Source organism: Hemibagrus wyckioides, linkage group LG11 (assembly GCF_019097595.1).
Source record: "Hemibagrus wyckioides isolate EC202008001 linkage group LG11, SWU_Hwy_1.0, whole genome shotgun sequence".
NCBI lineage: Eukaryota > Metazoa > Chordata > Actinopteri > Siluriformes > Bagridae > Hemibagrus > Hemibagrus wyckioides.
In genome coordinates, this window is record NC_080720.1 from 18,124,113 (window position 1) to 18,136,035 (window position 11,923).

Sequence of the window (11,923 nt, forward strand, 5' to 3'; positions counted from 1 at the left end):
ACTTCACCTAGATGTCCAAACAGCTGAGTCACTGACTTCAAGTGACAGATGGAGACCTACTTCTTCCTGAAATATATAAACTACCACATATTTTCCCTGTTTATGTATTTTAATTTTAAAAAATGTTATATAATTCCTCCCAACACCATTTTTAGGTTGATGGTATCCTAAGTCTGTTACCTAGTGAGCCAGTGTTGATGTGTTCATTGATAGAGACTTCATAGCACTTTTGGACTTCGCTCTGGATAAGGGTGTCTGCCAAAAGCCAGAAATGTAAATGTAAATAAAAATATGTGGTCACCATATAAATCATAATGTATGTGAATCTCAGGGGGGAAATTACTATAATCCTTATATTTTACAATACAGAAAAACAAAAATCTAATAGTATATATACAATACATTGTACAACCAAATATACTGGATGCTAATGTATTGTCGATCGTTTTTGTTTTGCAAGCACTGCAATCATAATAGAAACATTTTTGACTGGCTCGGGTCACTGTGGACAAGATTAAGACTAAGATAGGTAAGAACATATTGGACTCTCAAAAGTCTTTATTTTCAGTTACTGTCTATCTAATCCAGGTTTGTAGAACACTGCATGTTTTTCCAGATTCCAATCTCATGAGCTCATGATTATGGAAGGTCTTATTGATCTGCTAGCACCATCTTCAGGCATGGCTGTTAATTTTTATAAGCACTACAGTTTCTTCAAAAAGCTTTCCAGAGTTGCAGGGTTTAAAAGGACAAGGCCAGGACTATTTTAAACTTCATCACAAAAGTCTGCACTGTGCATTCCCGATGGTTTTGTGCTTTGAACTGATCTGGTTTCCATCCTCAGATATGAATTTGTAAGTGTGTGTGTGTGTGTGTGTGTCCCTTTGAAAATATTGTGACCTACAGATTTATACAGATTTTAGGTTCTATAGAAACGTTTAATATGACAAAAAAATTACCATACAAAACAAAACACACACTGCAGCAAATGTCCCACTTGTAAGGGTCCAGATAATAAATGTGCTTAAAGCTTCCCTTTTCTTTTTTTTACATCAGGCCTTTATTATCTATCATGCTGTGGGTGACCTTCAAATTGACTCTTATACTCGTAAAATATATGCCTTTATATAATCGGTATTCCATTTACTACACTATATGTCGTGTTTTGTTTTTATTATTATTATTATTTTCCATTTTTATCTTTCATTTATTTAAAGATAAAGAATGTAAACGCAATCAGTTTAATTATAGCTGCTCACAACAGTAATCTCCCCAGATACTGGGACGGAATAGGATACCTATTATAGAATAAAAGTCTTTTTCCCCTGACCTGCCAACTGCGCATGTCTCCTGCAAGTTTTATGAGGAGATTTCCGGTTTCAAGTGGCCTGTTTGTTCGCACGGAGCAGTAGTCGATAATGGAGTACGAGAATAACCAGGAGGCACAATTGTTGTAAGTAACTGCACGAGTTTTTCCTAATCGGTTGTCTAACTTTCTCGTGCACCATATTTCGACTCGAAAATGTAATTATTGGTGTTTATGCGTCGACTAAATGCATCTTCATCGCCGACCCCACCAAAAAATGGTTCCTTCTAGAGATGACGTATTTCCCCCATGACTTGGGTAATGTCTTTCGCTACGAAAACAGGCGCGTGGGGTTTAGGGAACATTAACGTAAATAATTGTTTGTTTTAGGATTTGAAATCGGCATAATATTAGAAACATATTTAACATTAGGATTTGTGTTTCGCGTGCTGTGTGAGCCGGAGAGAGGAGACGTTAGCCGCTCGGCTCGCTCATTCATTCAAGTAGCACGCTTCGAGAGGGGGAGGCAGCCTGAGAGCAGCAAAAGCTAACAAAGGAAGACGAGCGGGTCTAACTGCTGTCGGCTCTCTGGTTTTGTTGTGATATAACATTTCCATTCACTACAGAATAACATCCAGTTTTCATAGACCAGGTATATTAACCAGAAACTTCCAGAAAAGAGTTTTTGTGTTTGCAAGTTTTATATTTTTAAAAAGCGCGTCCTTAGCACGTTAGTAGCCGACTAGCTAGCATTTAGCGGTCGGCACCTCGTTTTTTTTTTTTTTCTCAAATCCGGTTCAGCTCTTATAATGTTTTCTTTGTGTTAACAGGGGAGAGATGGCTGATATGTACATTCGAGTGGCTGAGGAGGAGAACGAAGAGCCGATGGAGATTCCCTCGGAGGACGACGGCACGGTGCTTTTGTCCACGGTGGCGGCGCAGTTCCCGGGCGCCTGCGGCCTTCGCTACCGGAGCCCCATTTCACAGTGCATGCGCGGCGTGCGCCTGGTGGACGGAGTGCTGCACGCGCCGGAAAATGGCTGGGGAAACCTCGTCTATGTCGTCAATTACCCAAAAGGTTCGTGTGTGTATGTATAATATATATATATATATATATATATATATATATATATATATATATATATATATATATATATATATATAGTGTGTATATATTTATATATTAAAAACACACTCACAGATTTTTTTTTTTACAGAACTGCAGCAGTCCATTCAAAAGTACTTCTAAATAGATAAATATAGCAATACTAAGTACTTACTGAATCAAATCCTTTCAATTATGGGGTTAGTTAAATAGTATAATAAGGATAACCCTATGAATACATTCAGTAACCTTTTGGCAGTGTTTTTCAGACCACAGGGATTTTATAAGTTGTCTTTGTCACATGTACATTACTGAAATTCTTCGCATATCCTGTCCTTGGGGGTTGGGGTCAGGGTGCAGAGTCAGCCATGATGCAGAGGCACTGGAGCAGCTGGTTAAGGGCCTTGCTCAAGGGCCCTTGAACCCTGATCTTACGGTCAACGACCCGGAGCTTTAACCACATGAGCTTCCACCACCCCATTAAGAACCACAAGTCAATTACAAAAAGGACTAATTTCAGACTTGCTACTTGTAAATATACAAATACATAAACATAATTCAGCTAATGCAAAGGAGCTAAGAGAGCTAACTAAATAATAGGAATATTCTAGAGCTTTATAGAAGTGCTAACCTATAACGTTCTTAATTTAAAGAATCTGCAGACAACAAGCGCAAAATGGATGAGATCGAGGCATCATCGGCAAAGATGAAGAGAGGAGACCAAAAGACGTCAGATCTGATCGTGTTGGGCTTGCCATGGAAAACTACAGAACAGGACCTGAAAGACTACTTCAGTACCTTTGGTGATGTAATCATGGTGCAGGTAAGTTTCCAATTTTACTTCCATCAGCAAAGTGTTCGTGATTGGAGATTGACACTTGCAAGAATTCATTTGCCTTTTACAAGCACTGTTATAAGGCAGCTCATATTTTACTCTCTAGGTGAAAAGAGATGCAAAGACCGGAAATTCAAAAGGCTTTGGCTTTGTTCGATTTGCTGACTGGGAGACCCAGGGTAAAGTGATTACACAGCGGCACATGATTGATGGGCGATGGTGTGACTGCAAGCTACCCAACTCAAAGGTTAAAAAGAACATGTGACTTTTTCGAATTTCATTGATATTTGCTGCATAGTGGTACATCTATGGAGAATTTGGGGTTATTGTGAGTGTCACACAGCCAACAGCTTGTTTCATGTCATGTCTAACAGCAAGGTCCTGATGAGCCGATGAGGAGCAGGAAGGTGTTTGTTGGCCGTTGCACTGAGGACCTGACTGCTGATGATCTGCGGCAGTTTTTCATGCAATATGGCGAGGTCACGGATGTCTTTATCCCCAAGCCTTTCCGAGCTTTCGCTTTTGTTACCTTTGCTGATGATCAGGTATGTCGTGTTGTTCATTTAAAGTGCAGTTTAGCCAAACAGCACTAACGCAATTTCATAAGCCTCTATTCTGATTCAATTTCATTTAAAAGGACAATTAACTATGAAAAATCTATTTCCTTCTATGTATGGAGACTGTTAGGATATTCCACCCTGTATATTTTGACATTTTGATTGCTGTTTCTGCATCTATAGCTCATTAAAACATTATTTCTCTCATTCCATCTCCCTTGCACAGATTGCCGCTTCCCTGTGTGGGGAGGACTTAATCATCAAGGGAGTGAGTGTTCACATATCCAATGCTGAACCCAAGCACAGTGGCAGAGGGCACATGATGGATCGGGTCCGCTACGGGAATGGTTTCGGGGCTCAGGCCTTCGGAAGCAGCAGCCGCAGCAGCTCCAGCAGCCTGGGAAACTTCAGCAACTTCAACCTGAACCCAGCCATGATGGCTGCTGCTCAGGCTGCACTGCAGAGTAGCTGGGGGATGATGGGAATGTTGGCACAGCAGGGTCAGTCAGCTACATCTGGTTCAAGCGCAAGTGGCGCAAGCTCCGCTCGAGACCAGACACAGTACAGCACAGGAAACAGCAACTACAGCAGCAGCTCCGCTGCACTTGGCTGGGGTGCAGGCTCTAATCCTGCTAGTAGTGGAAGTGGGTTTAACTCGAGCTTTGGCTCCAGTATGGAGTCCAAGTCTGCAGGGTGGGGCATGTAAGTGGTGGGGTTTGTTTTTGAAGTGTTGGTATTTTTAGTGTGTGTTTGGTAAGTATTTTCTGAGAGACTTAACTCTTTTTGTGCATTGCGGGAGTGGGAGCAGGAGCAAATGGGGAGTTTGGGGAGACCAGGATGTTTTTCTACATTTGAACAAGATGTTAAATATGATTTAAAGTTTAAAACAGGCAGTGTTACACAAACATCATCATCTGTGTAATTTACTCCCCCCCCCTTTACATGCTGAATTGGTTAATTCTGGGGTAGGCAGAAACTTTCAACTGGATTCTTGAAAATGCATGCAGTTTGATCTGTGATCACAAACATGCATGTTTGATCACCAAATTTAAAAATCTTGCATTGGGAAGAATCTGGTTGAAACCTAAGACTTTTAAGTACATGTTTTATTTACAGCAAGATCAATTTAAAAAGCCTTCATCGAAATCTCTTCTGCAGTTGCCATCTGTGGGTTTTGCCTGAGAAGAAGGCCCTCTATGGCAGCACTGTGCGGCTGAGATCATAAGCCCATCTTCCTCATGTCTAAAAGCTCTCATCGCTCGGCTCGCTGACACGGTGGGTGTCCCTTTGTTTTTTTTTAGTCAGCATATTTTCGATTTCACAAGAACTGTACAGAAAAAGTGAACATTTTTTAACAACTGTTGAGTGCGCTTGGTGGTGGCGAAGAGTGAGCGAACGGAAGGCATGGAAGCGAGCGAGCGAAAAGACTGATGCGAGTGCGATGAAAGAGCTAAAATGTGACTGGGTGGCTTTTGTGAGCGCGTGAATGAGAGCTTGTTGACACTTCCCAGCCTCACCTATACACAGCCCTGAGCAGATGGACGATTAGTTCACCTGTACCTGAAGGTTCACATTTTTTCCCTCTTAGGCTTCCCATTTTGCTTTTTCTCCTATCATATACTGACAATGTGTTTAAATAGCTAGTGGAATGTTGTGATGAGTATTTTTTTTTTTGTCTTGCTTCTATAAAACTGTTCTGAATGCTGTATGGTGTGTGTGCTTTTCCTTGTGATTTGACCTGTAAGTTTGAACTTGTGGATGACATCTTCAGTGGCCACTGAGGGGGTGGGAGAACGAGTGATGGTGTAAGTGAGACTTGTATGTTGAGTGATGTGGATGTCTGTGGAATGAATTTCTTCTAGATTACATTTGCTTAATGTTTTCCCAAAAAAAAAAAATTTTATATGGCTTGTGAAAAGAAGGGAGTGCTCCAATAAAACTTAATTTGAATCAATTTTTCTTTTCATACTGGATTGACCTCAAATGATTTTGAATGGGGGGAACAAATCAGAAAACTAACTGAATTCACACGTTTAGGGGCCTGGAAAATGGCTGGCTGCAGGTTGCATCTGAACCCCCAGGTGGAAAGTCCGTTTGGGGACGGAGGAAGATGGAGGAGTGTCTGGTTCCCCATTACAGCATTAGCATCTCTGGTAACCGAAATACAAGACTCTAGAATGTAGCTGACAAACAACCACCACAATGTTGGGCTTCATTTTTAGAGCCAGATCAAGCTTGGCCCTAGACTGCTAGGAAATCTTTTAATGCAGGATTAATTAGGCTTAATCTGGATCCAGAACAATGGCCCAAGCATTCTGGTGCAAAGTGGAAATGATGGCAAAACACTAGTTTTGTACAAAATTTAAGTTTGCTGCATAATGCAATAATTGGTCCTTTTGTTTTGTTTTTGTATTTTTTTCCCCTTTTTGTCAAAATGGAGTTAATTGTGGGACTTTTGTTTTAAAAAAAAAACCCAAAACAAAATTCTTTATTCCAGATATATTTACTAAATGTCTCGCCCTCTGAATCCAACACTGTTTATACAGTCACAATTTCCTACATTCACAGGCAGCGAAAATGTTTTGCATCTTCTATATTACAATAAAATACACATTCTTGATGCATGGCTTTGTGTATTTAATTGATACACTTATAAAGATTCAGAGTACATTTGTCTTTGTGGGGTTTCCCCCCTTAATAATGTTGATGCACTTATCCACAGTGACGGTTAATGAGGTTGTGCTTACTTAAATCAGCTCTCGGTTTCTTCTGCCTCATTTCCCTCCATCTCTTTACTCTTTCTCTTGGCAGCATTCTTCTTTCTCTTCTCCTTCAGCTCCTGGTTGTTCATTGCTAGTTCTTCACTCTTTTGCTGCATGTGGCTGGACTATAGGAGTAAAGTTGTTCAATACATACAGTTTTGACTTTTCCATTAACTATATGAAAATGTGGCATTCTTCTAGAAGAAATACTTCATGTCCAGAGAGATACAAACACCACAGTTGGGTTTGATCAGTCTCTTCAGGTCTTTATGATGGCAAAAATTAACACAAAATTAAGCAAAATCCACAATATTCAATGGAGCTTGAAATTGTTCTGAATAAGAACCTCAATACACATTCAGCAAAAGCCCTGTTATATTCATTTAATGATGAGTAGAGCCATCATAAAATGTGTACTGTATGTCTACATTGGTAGTAGTCTAAAAGAAGCATCACATCATGAATGAATACTAAACACAGTCCTGTAAAAAGAGTAATATTTTCTCTCATGTTTGCCTAATTCAAAAATGAATATAAAGTTTTAGGTTCTAAATATGCATTTATATTTTTAATCATTTCTAATCAAAGTCATCTTTAGACTTTCATTATAAGTGAAAAACAGGCTTTTTTGTTCTTTTCTTAATGAAGAAAAAAAAAGTCAGTTTGTACTGATATTTCTAGATTTAGTAATTAGATATTAGGTGATTACTGAGGCCAATTAAATTCTAATTCAAATTATAACTGATTATTTGTTGTGTGCCTCAGAGACTCGTACCAGTGCTGTGCTCCTCCTTGCTAGAAGTTTCACATCATCCACAGTGATTGTTTGTCTTTTGGCATGTCTGGAAGGAGAATGAGAAACGAGGAGTATGTGAAAACATGCCGTCAAATCTTTTGACAATAAGCCATGTTTTCCCAATCCTGGATTTAACAGTAGCCCATGACTAGAGTGTTTACACTCATGAAGCAATTGCATTCTGACGGGTTGAGTCACTGCAATGTAAAGCACATAGCTACTTCACGATCAGGATTGGGAAACAATACAGTATGATACAGAAAATAGGTCAAATTTACCTCGCAAAGGCCTCCAGATCTTTTGCAAATATCTCTACAATGTGGAAAGACACACGGATACATGGTGAAACAAAACTCAACACTAATGAAGAAATAATCATCAGCGTGTTAAACTCACCACACTGTCTGAAAGTGGTTTCAGCTATTGCAGCCACCGCTTGCTTGCTTATCTGCTTCTCACACTCCGCCACTGTGCTCTGGCAAATTTTACTGACCGTGTAGTGGACCGCTGCTTTCAGCCTCTGAGACAAAGGTTATTGCCAACAAGTTTTTGATACGTAGGGGTATTTCCACATTAGTCTAGTTTATCTGTAATAACATTTGAAGTGACTGAGTTTGTTAATACACCAACAATACAATTCAGCAACATAATTACAAGGAACAATGCACACCAACTGTTTGGGATAACAATCACTGACATACGGTACAGTAAACCTTTTTTTTTGTTCATGTTTATTATTTATCTCTGAGGAACATCCCTGTATTTCTAAAGGACATCATTATTGTTAACTTGTCCTGTAAAAAGTCCTATAAATGCTTTTCATTGAACACTATGTCTAATTGGGAGGGACAGTGGTTTAGTGGTTAACACATTTGCCCCACCCTGTGTGTGTGTGTGTAGAATCTGCATGTTCTCCCCAGGGTGTTCTCCCCAGGGTTTTCTCCCCAGTCCAAAGACATGCATCTAGGCTGATTGTCATCCTAATTGTGCATAATGTGCAAATGTGTGGGTGTGATTGTGCCCTGTCATGGGTTGGCACCCCGTCCAGGGTGTCCCCTGCATCCCCAGAGATAAACTCAGTGACCCTGTGTAAGATAAGCAGTACAGAAAATGGACAAACTATGTCCAATAAGCTAATAAATAATAATAGCTTCATGAGCACTGTGCACTCCAACTACATTTTTAAAAATGTACCTACTGGTAGATAACTAACACCGTTCTGTGATGAAGCTCTCTGTTTGCTGGTCAGTTTAAAACAGTGAGTCCAATGCAAAGGGTTCTGTCAATATGTTCTAGATCCCTCTGAAATATTTTATTCAATCCCTAATTTAATTTGTGTCTTAAGGTTTTCATTTAACTCTCGGTCACTGATGGACAGGAGATGTAGGTAGTGAGGTTCCTCTGCTAGGTTGCTGGATTTCTCTCTGTAATACACCAAATAACTCTAACTGGGAATCTGGATTTTAAAACCTTAGTGGAATAAGTAAAGAGGAGCATTATGATTTCTACCTAAGCAGTTACTAAAGCAGAGCTTCTCAAACTTTTCTCCAGACAAAGGCCTCCAGACCTTTAGTAAAAATGTATTCCATGAACATAATTGAAATATTAGGCTCATTATATAAGTATGCATTTTTTTGATACTATTATTAGAGTGTGTTTTATGGCAGACCTTTGAACCAACAGAAAACTGCCATTATTGTCCAAGTTAAGAACTACAACTACAGAATTACAAAACCCAAAGTAAATATTATACACTATATTGCCAAAAGTTTTGGGACACCCCTCCAAATCATTGAATTCAGGTGTTGGTCTTGGCCCCTTAGTTCCAGTGAAAGGAACTCTTAATGCTTCAGCATACCAAGACATTATGGACAATTTCATGCTCCCAACATTGTGGGAACAGTTTGGGGATGACCCCTTCCTGTTCCAACATGACTGTACACCAGGGCACAAAGCAAGGTCCATAAAGACATGGATGGGAGAGTTTGGTGTGGAGGAACTTGACTGGCCTGCACAGAGTCCTGACCTCAACCAGAAAGAACACCTTTGTGATGAATTAGAGCGGAGACTGCGAGCCTTCTCCTCCAACATCAGTGCCGGACCTCACAAATGCATTTCTAGAGAAATGACCAAAACTTCCCATAAACACACTCCTAAACCTTGTGGAAAGCCTTCCCAGAAGAGTTGAAGCTGTTATAGGTGATATTAAAGGTTGAGATCAGAACTCTGTGAAGTTCCTATATTTTTGTGTTCTATACTTTTGCTAATATAGTGTAACGGACATGGACAGTTGTTATTATTCCACAAAAGTAAATCCGAAAACAAATCAACGTCGTCAGGCTTATCTTCACAGACCTCACATTCAGAGCCACTGGACTATTACAGTAGTGTCCAGTAACACATCTACACACGGCTAACATTTATTAGCGATCATTTTCCAGGACTTGTCGTTTCACAGGGACAGTAAAAACGTTATTTTCTATGGTTTTTAAAGCGCTTGGTCAAAAAACAAAACGTTTAAGAAATAATAAATGTTATTTCCACAAGGAGGCGTGTGTTGATGAACACAGCTGGTGTGCATGGGTGAGAATATCAGAGCTTCCTACCTGTGTGTGCGCCTCTTTCTCATCCATAGTGAATTCACTACACGTATTCAACGAATCACTTTATATTAAATAAAGACAAAAACTAAAGCTACAAAAGAAAACTGACCCCAATTCGATGTACTTTTTTAACTGGTTAAAAAATTGCGCGAAAACATTTCTTCCTGTAAAGCGGGTTGTACTGTGTGATATATAAACAGCGCCCTCTCCCGGTTCGGAGAAAACCTCGTGGTGACCATCAGTGACTTGATTACAAAAGTTTACATCTCTCTCTTATTTATTTTAAATAGAAAAAAAGGGAATGCAACTGTTTTTTGTTTTTTTTTAATAATAATAATAATCTGAAGCAAAATAAGATCAATAGATAAGTTACTCTCTCATTTGCTCATTTAGTCAAGTCAAGAGTCAAGAAGCTTTTATTGTCATTTTAACCACATATAGCTGACGCAGTATATAGTGAAATGAGACAAGGTTTCTCCAGGACCCTGGTGCTACACATACAACATAACAACATATAGCTACAAAACAAAAACAACAGAGCTAAGGACAGAAAGTTTAAGTGCAGATCGTGCGCAAACAGTGCAAGATGGAAGACGCAACACAATACTGTACAGGACACATAGCACAGAAAAATGTGCAAACAAAATAAAATGTGCAAACTAGAGAAACTGTAAACTAGGGGTATCTTATAACATACACTACCGCTCAAAAGTTTGGGATCACTCAAAAATTGTATTGTTTTCCAAGGAAACACACATGAAAGTAGTATAAATAGAAAATATAGCAAAAGAACAGGACATGCTGACATGTAGAGTTAGAAACATGGGCGTTGCTAGGCTAGAACATTTCTACTCAGCCCCCCTTCTGCGATTCTCCATAAACTGTACACAAATTGGGGATCTCCTCAGTCCCCTTTAAATTTCAGATTTTGTTTATTTATTAATAAGAATTTAATTAATAGATTAATAGTAATAGTATTAATTATGTATCATGTGAATTAATTTGTAATTATTAATTTACACACTGTGCATATCTATCTATCTATCTATCTATCTATCTATCTATCTATCTATCTATCTATCTATCTTATAATAATTAAGACAGAGATAGATAGATTTTAGTACTAGTTTGGGGTCACAGGGTCACATGACCTAGAAGCTATTGAAGAAATAGTGTTTTTTTTTAAAAAAAATAAAAATAAAAATAAAAGAAGATACAAAGAGGTGTATCTTGTGGGGGTTTCCAATAAGATTATTTTGGTACTAGTTTGGGGTCACAGGGTCACATGACCTAGCAGCTGTTGAAGGAATAGGGCCTAATCTTTTTAGTAAAAAATAAATTAATAATAAAAAATGTATTCATATGATACATAATTAATACTATCTATTAATTAAATTCTTATTTATAAATAAACAAAATCTGATTGCAATGAGGCATGCCATATGTATATTTAAGAAGAAATTAGAATAACTGGGGCACATAGCCAGGTAAGTACCACATTTCAGTCGTACAGAAATTTGTCGACAGTCCATGAAATACCGCTTCTGAGTGTCTGTCTAATGTCCGAATATCAAACTAACTTGACCGCAGTAGCGAGGAACAGAGGACAAGTGTGTGTGTGTGTGTGTGTGATCAGGAAGACTTGTATTTGGCTTGTTCAGTACTCAAATGCTATACACATCTATGCAATACAGTGGAATACTGCAATAAGTTTACCATCCTACCCTCTTAATCATTTATTTATTTATTTATTTATTTTTACTATTATACTCTCATTGCCCCCTTAATGAAAATCCTAGAATCACCCCTGCTTACAGCCCTTGAGCGGGACAGCAATAAAAATGTCACTTTATTATTCACCTCTTGCTTGAACTAAAGGAACCGAAAAAAAACTGTACATTCAGAAAAAGTACCTTTTTAAAATGATTGCTTTCATTATGTATCTTTCACCTAGTAACA

General features: G+C 38.7%; 2 protein-coding genes across 4 annotated transcripts; one reads left to right on the forward strand and one right to left on the reverse strand.

Moving 5' to 3' along the window:
* Window positions 1–1,317: 1,317 nt before the first annotated feature.
* tardbpb (TAR DNA binding protein b) lies at window positions 1,318–6,423 on the forward strand. 3 transcript variants are annotated; one of them, XR_009206052.1, is made up of 7 exons: window positions 1,318–1,453; window positions 2,137–2,384; window positions 3,065–3,234; window positions 3,353–3,493; window positions 3,621–3,791; window positions 4,030–5,078; window positions 5,841–6,423. XR_009206052.1 is itself a non-coding variant. In XM_058402930.1 (6 exons), the coding sequence occupies exons 1-6, from the start codon at window positions 1,419–1,421 to the stop codon at window positions 4,507–4,509; spliced, it is 1,245 nt and encodes a 414-aa protein (XP_058258913.1). In that variant the 5' UTR covers window positions 1,318–1,418; the 3' UTR covers window positions 4,510–5,757. The 3 variants fall into 3 exon arrangements, 2 of the variants coding, with proteins under 2 accessions (XP_058258913.1, XP_058258914.1); XM_058402930.1 differs by lacking the exon at window positions 5,841–6,423 and having other exon boundaries at window positions 4,030–5,757; XM_058402931.1 differs by lacking the exons at window positions 1,318–1,453; window positions 5,841–6,423 and adding an exon at window positions 1,640–1,958 and having other exon boundaries at window positions 4,030–5,757.
* On the reverse strand, window positions 6,268–10,145 carry LOC131361607 (centromere protein S-like). Its single transcript, XM_058402932.1, has 5 exons — window positions 9,968–10,145; window positions 7,758–7,881; window positions 7,640–7,673; window positions 7,341–7,407; window positions 6,268–6,690 (listed from the first exon to the last, which is right to left on the reverse strand). Exons 1-5 carry the CDS (start codon window positions 9,992–9,994, stop codon window positions 6,556–6,558), a joined length of 387 nt encoding a protein of 128 aa, XP_058258915.1. The 5' UTR covers window positions 9,995–10,145; the 3' UTR covers window positions 6,268–6,555.
* Between the last annotated feature and the right edge of the window lie 1,778 nt (window positions 10,146–11,923).

Bases quoted from the DNA above. Each gene is read 5' to 3' on its own strand.
- LOC131361607 (XM_058402932.1), bottom strand. From the start codon at position 9,994: ATGGATGAGAAAGAGGCGCACACACAG. The intron at 7,882-9,967 runs GTAGGAAGCTCT...CCTTTGTCTCAG, and splicing joins AGAAAGAGGCGCACACACAG to AGGCTGAAAGCAGCGGTCCA. The intron at 6,691-7,340 runs GTACGAGTCTCT...TTACTCCTATAG, and splicing joins CAAGGAGGAGCACAGCACTG to TCCAGCCACATGCAGCAAAA.
- tardbpb (XM_058402930.1), top strand. From the start codon at position 1,419: ATGGAGTACGAGAATAACCAGGAGGCACAATTGTT. The intron at 3,494-3,620 runs GTTAAAAAGAAC...CATGTCTAACAG, and splicing joins GCAAGCTACCCAACTCAAAG to CAAGGTCCTGATGAGCCGAT. The intron at 3,792-4,029 runs GTATGTCGTGTT...TCCCTTGCACAG, and splicing joins TTACCTTTGCTGATGATCAG to ATTGCCGCTTCCCTGTGTGG.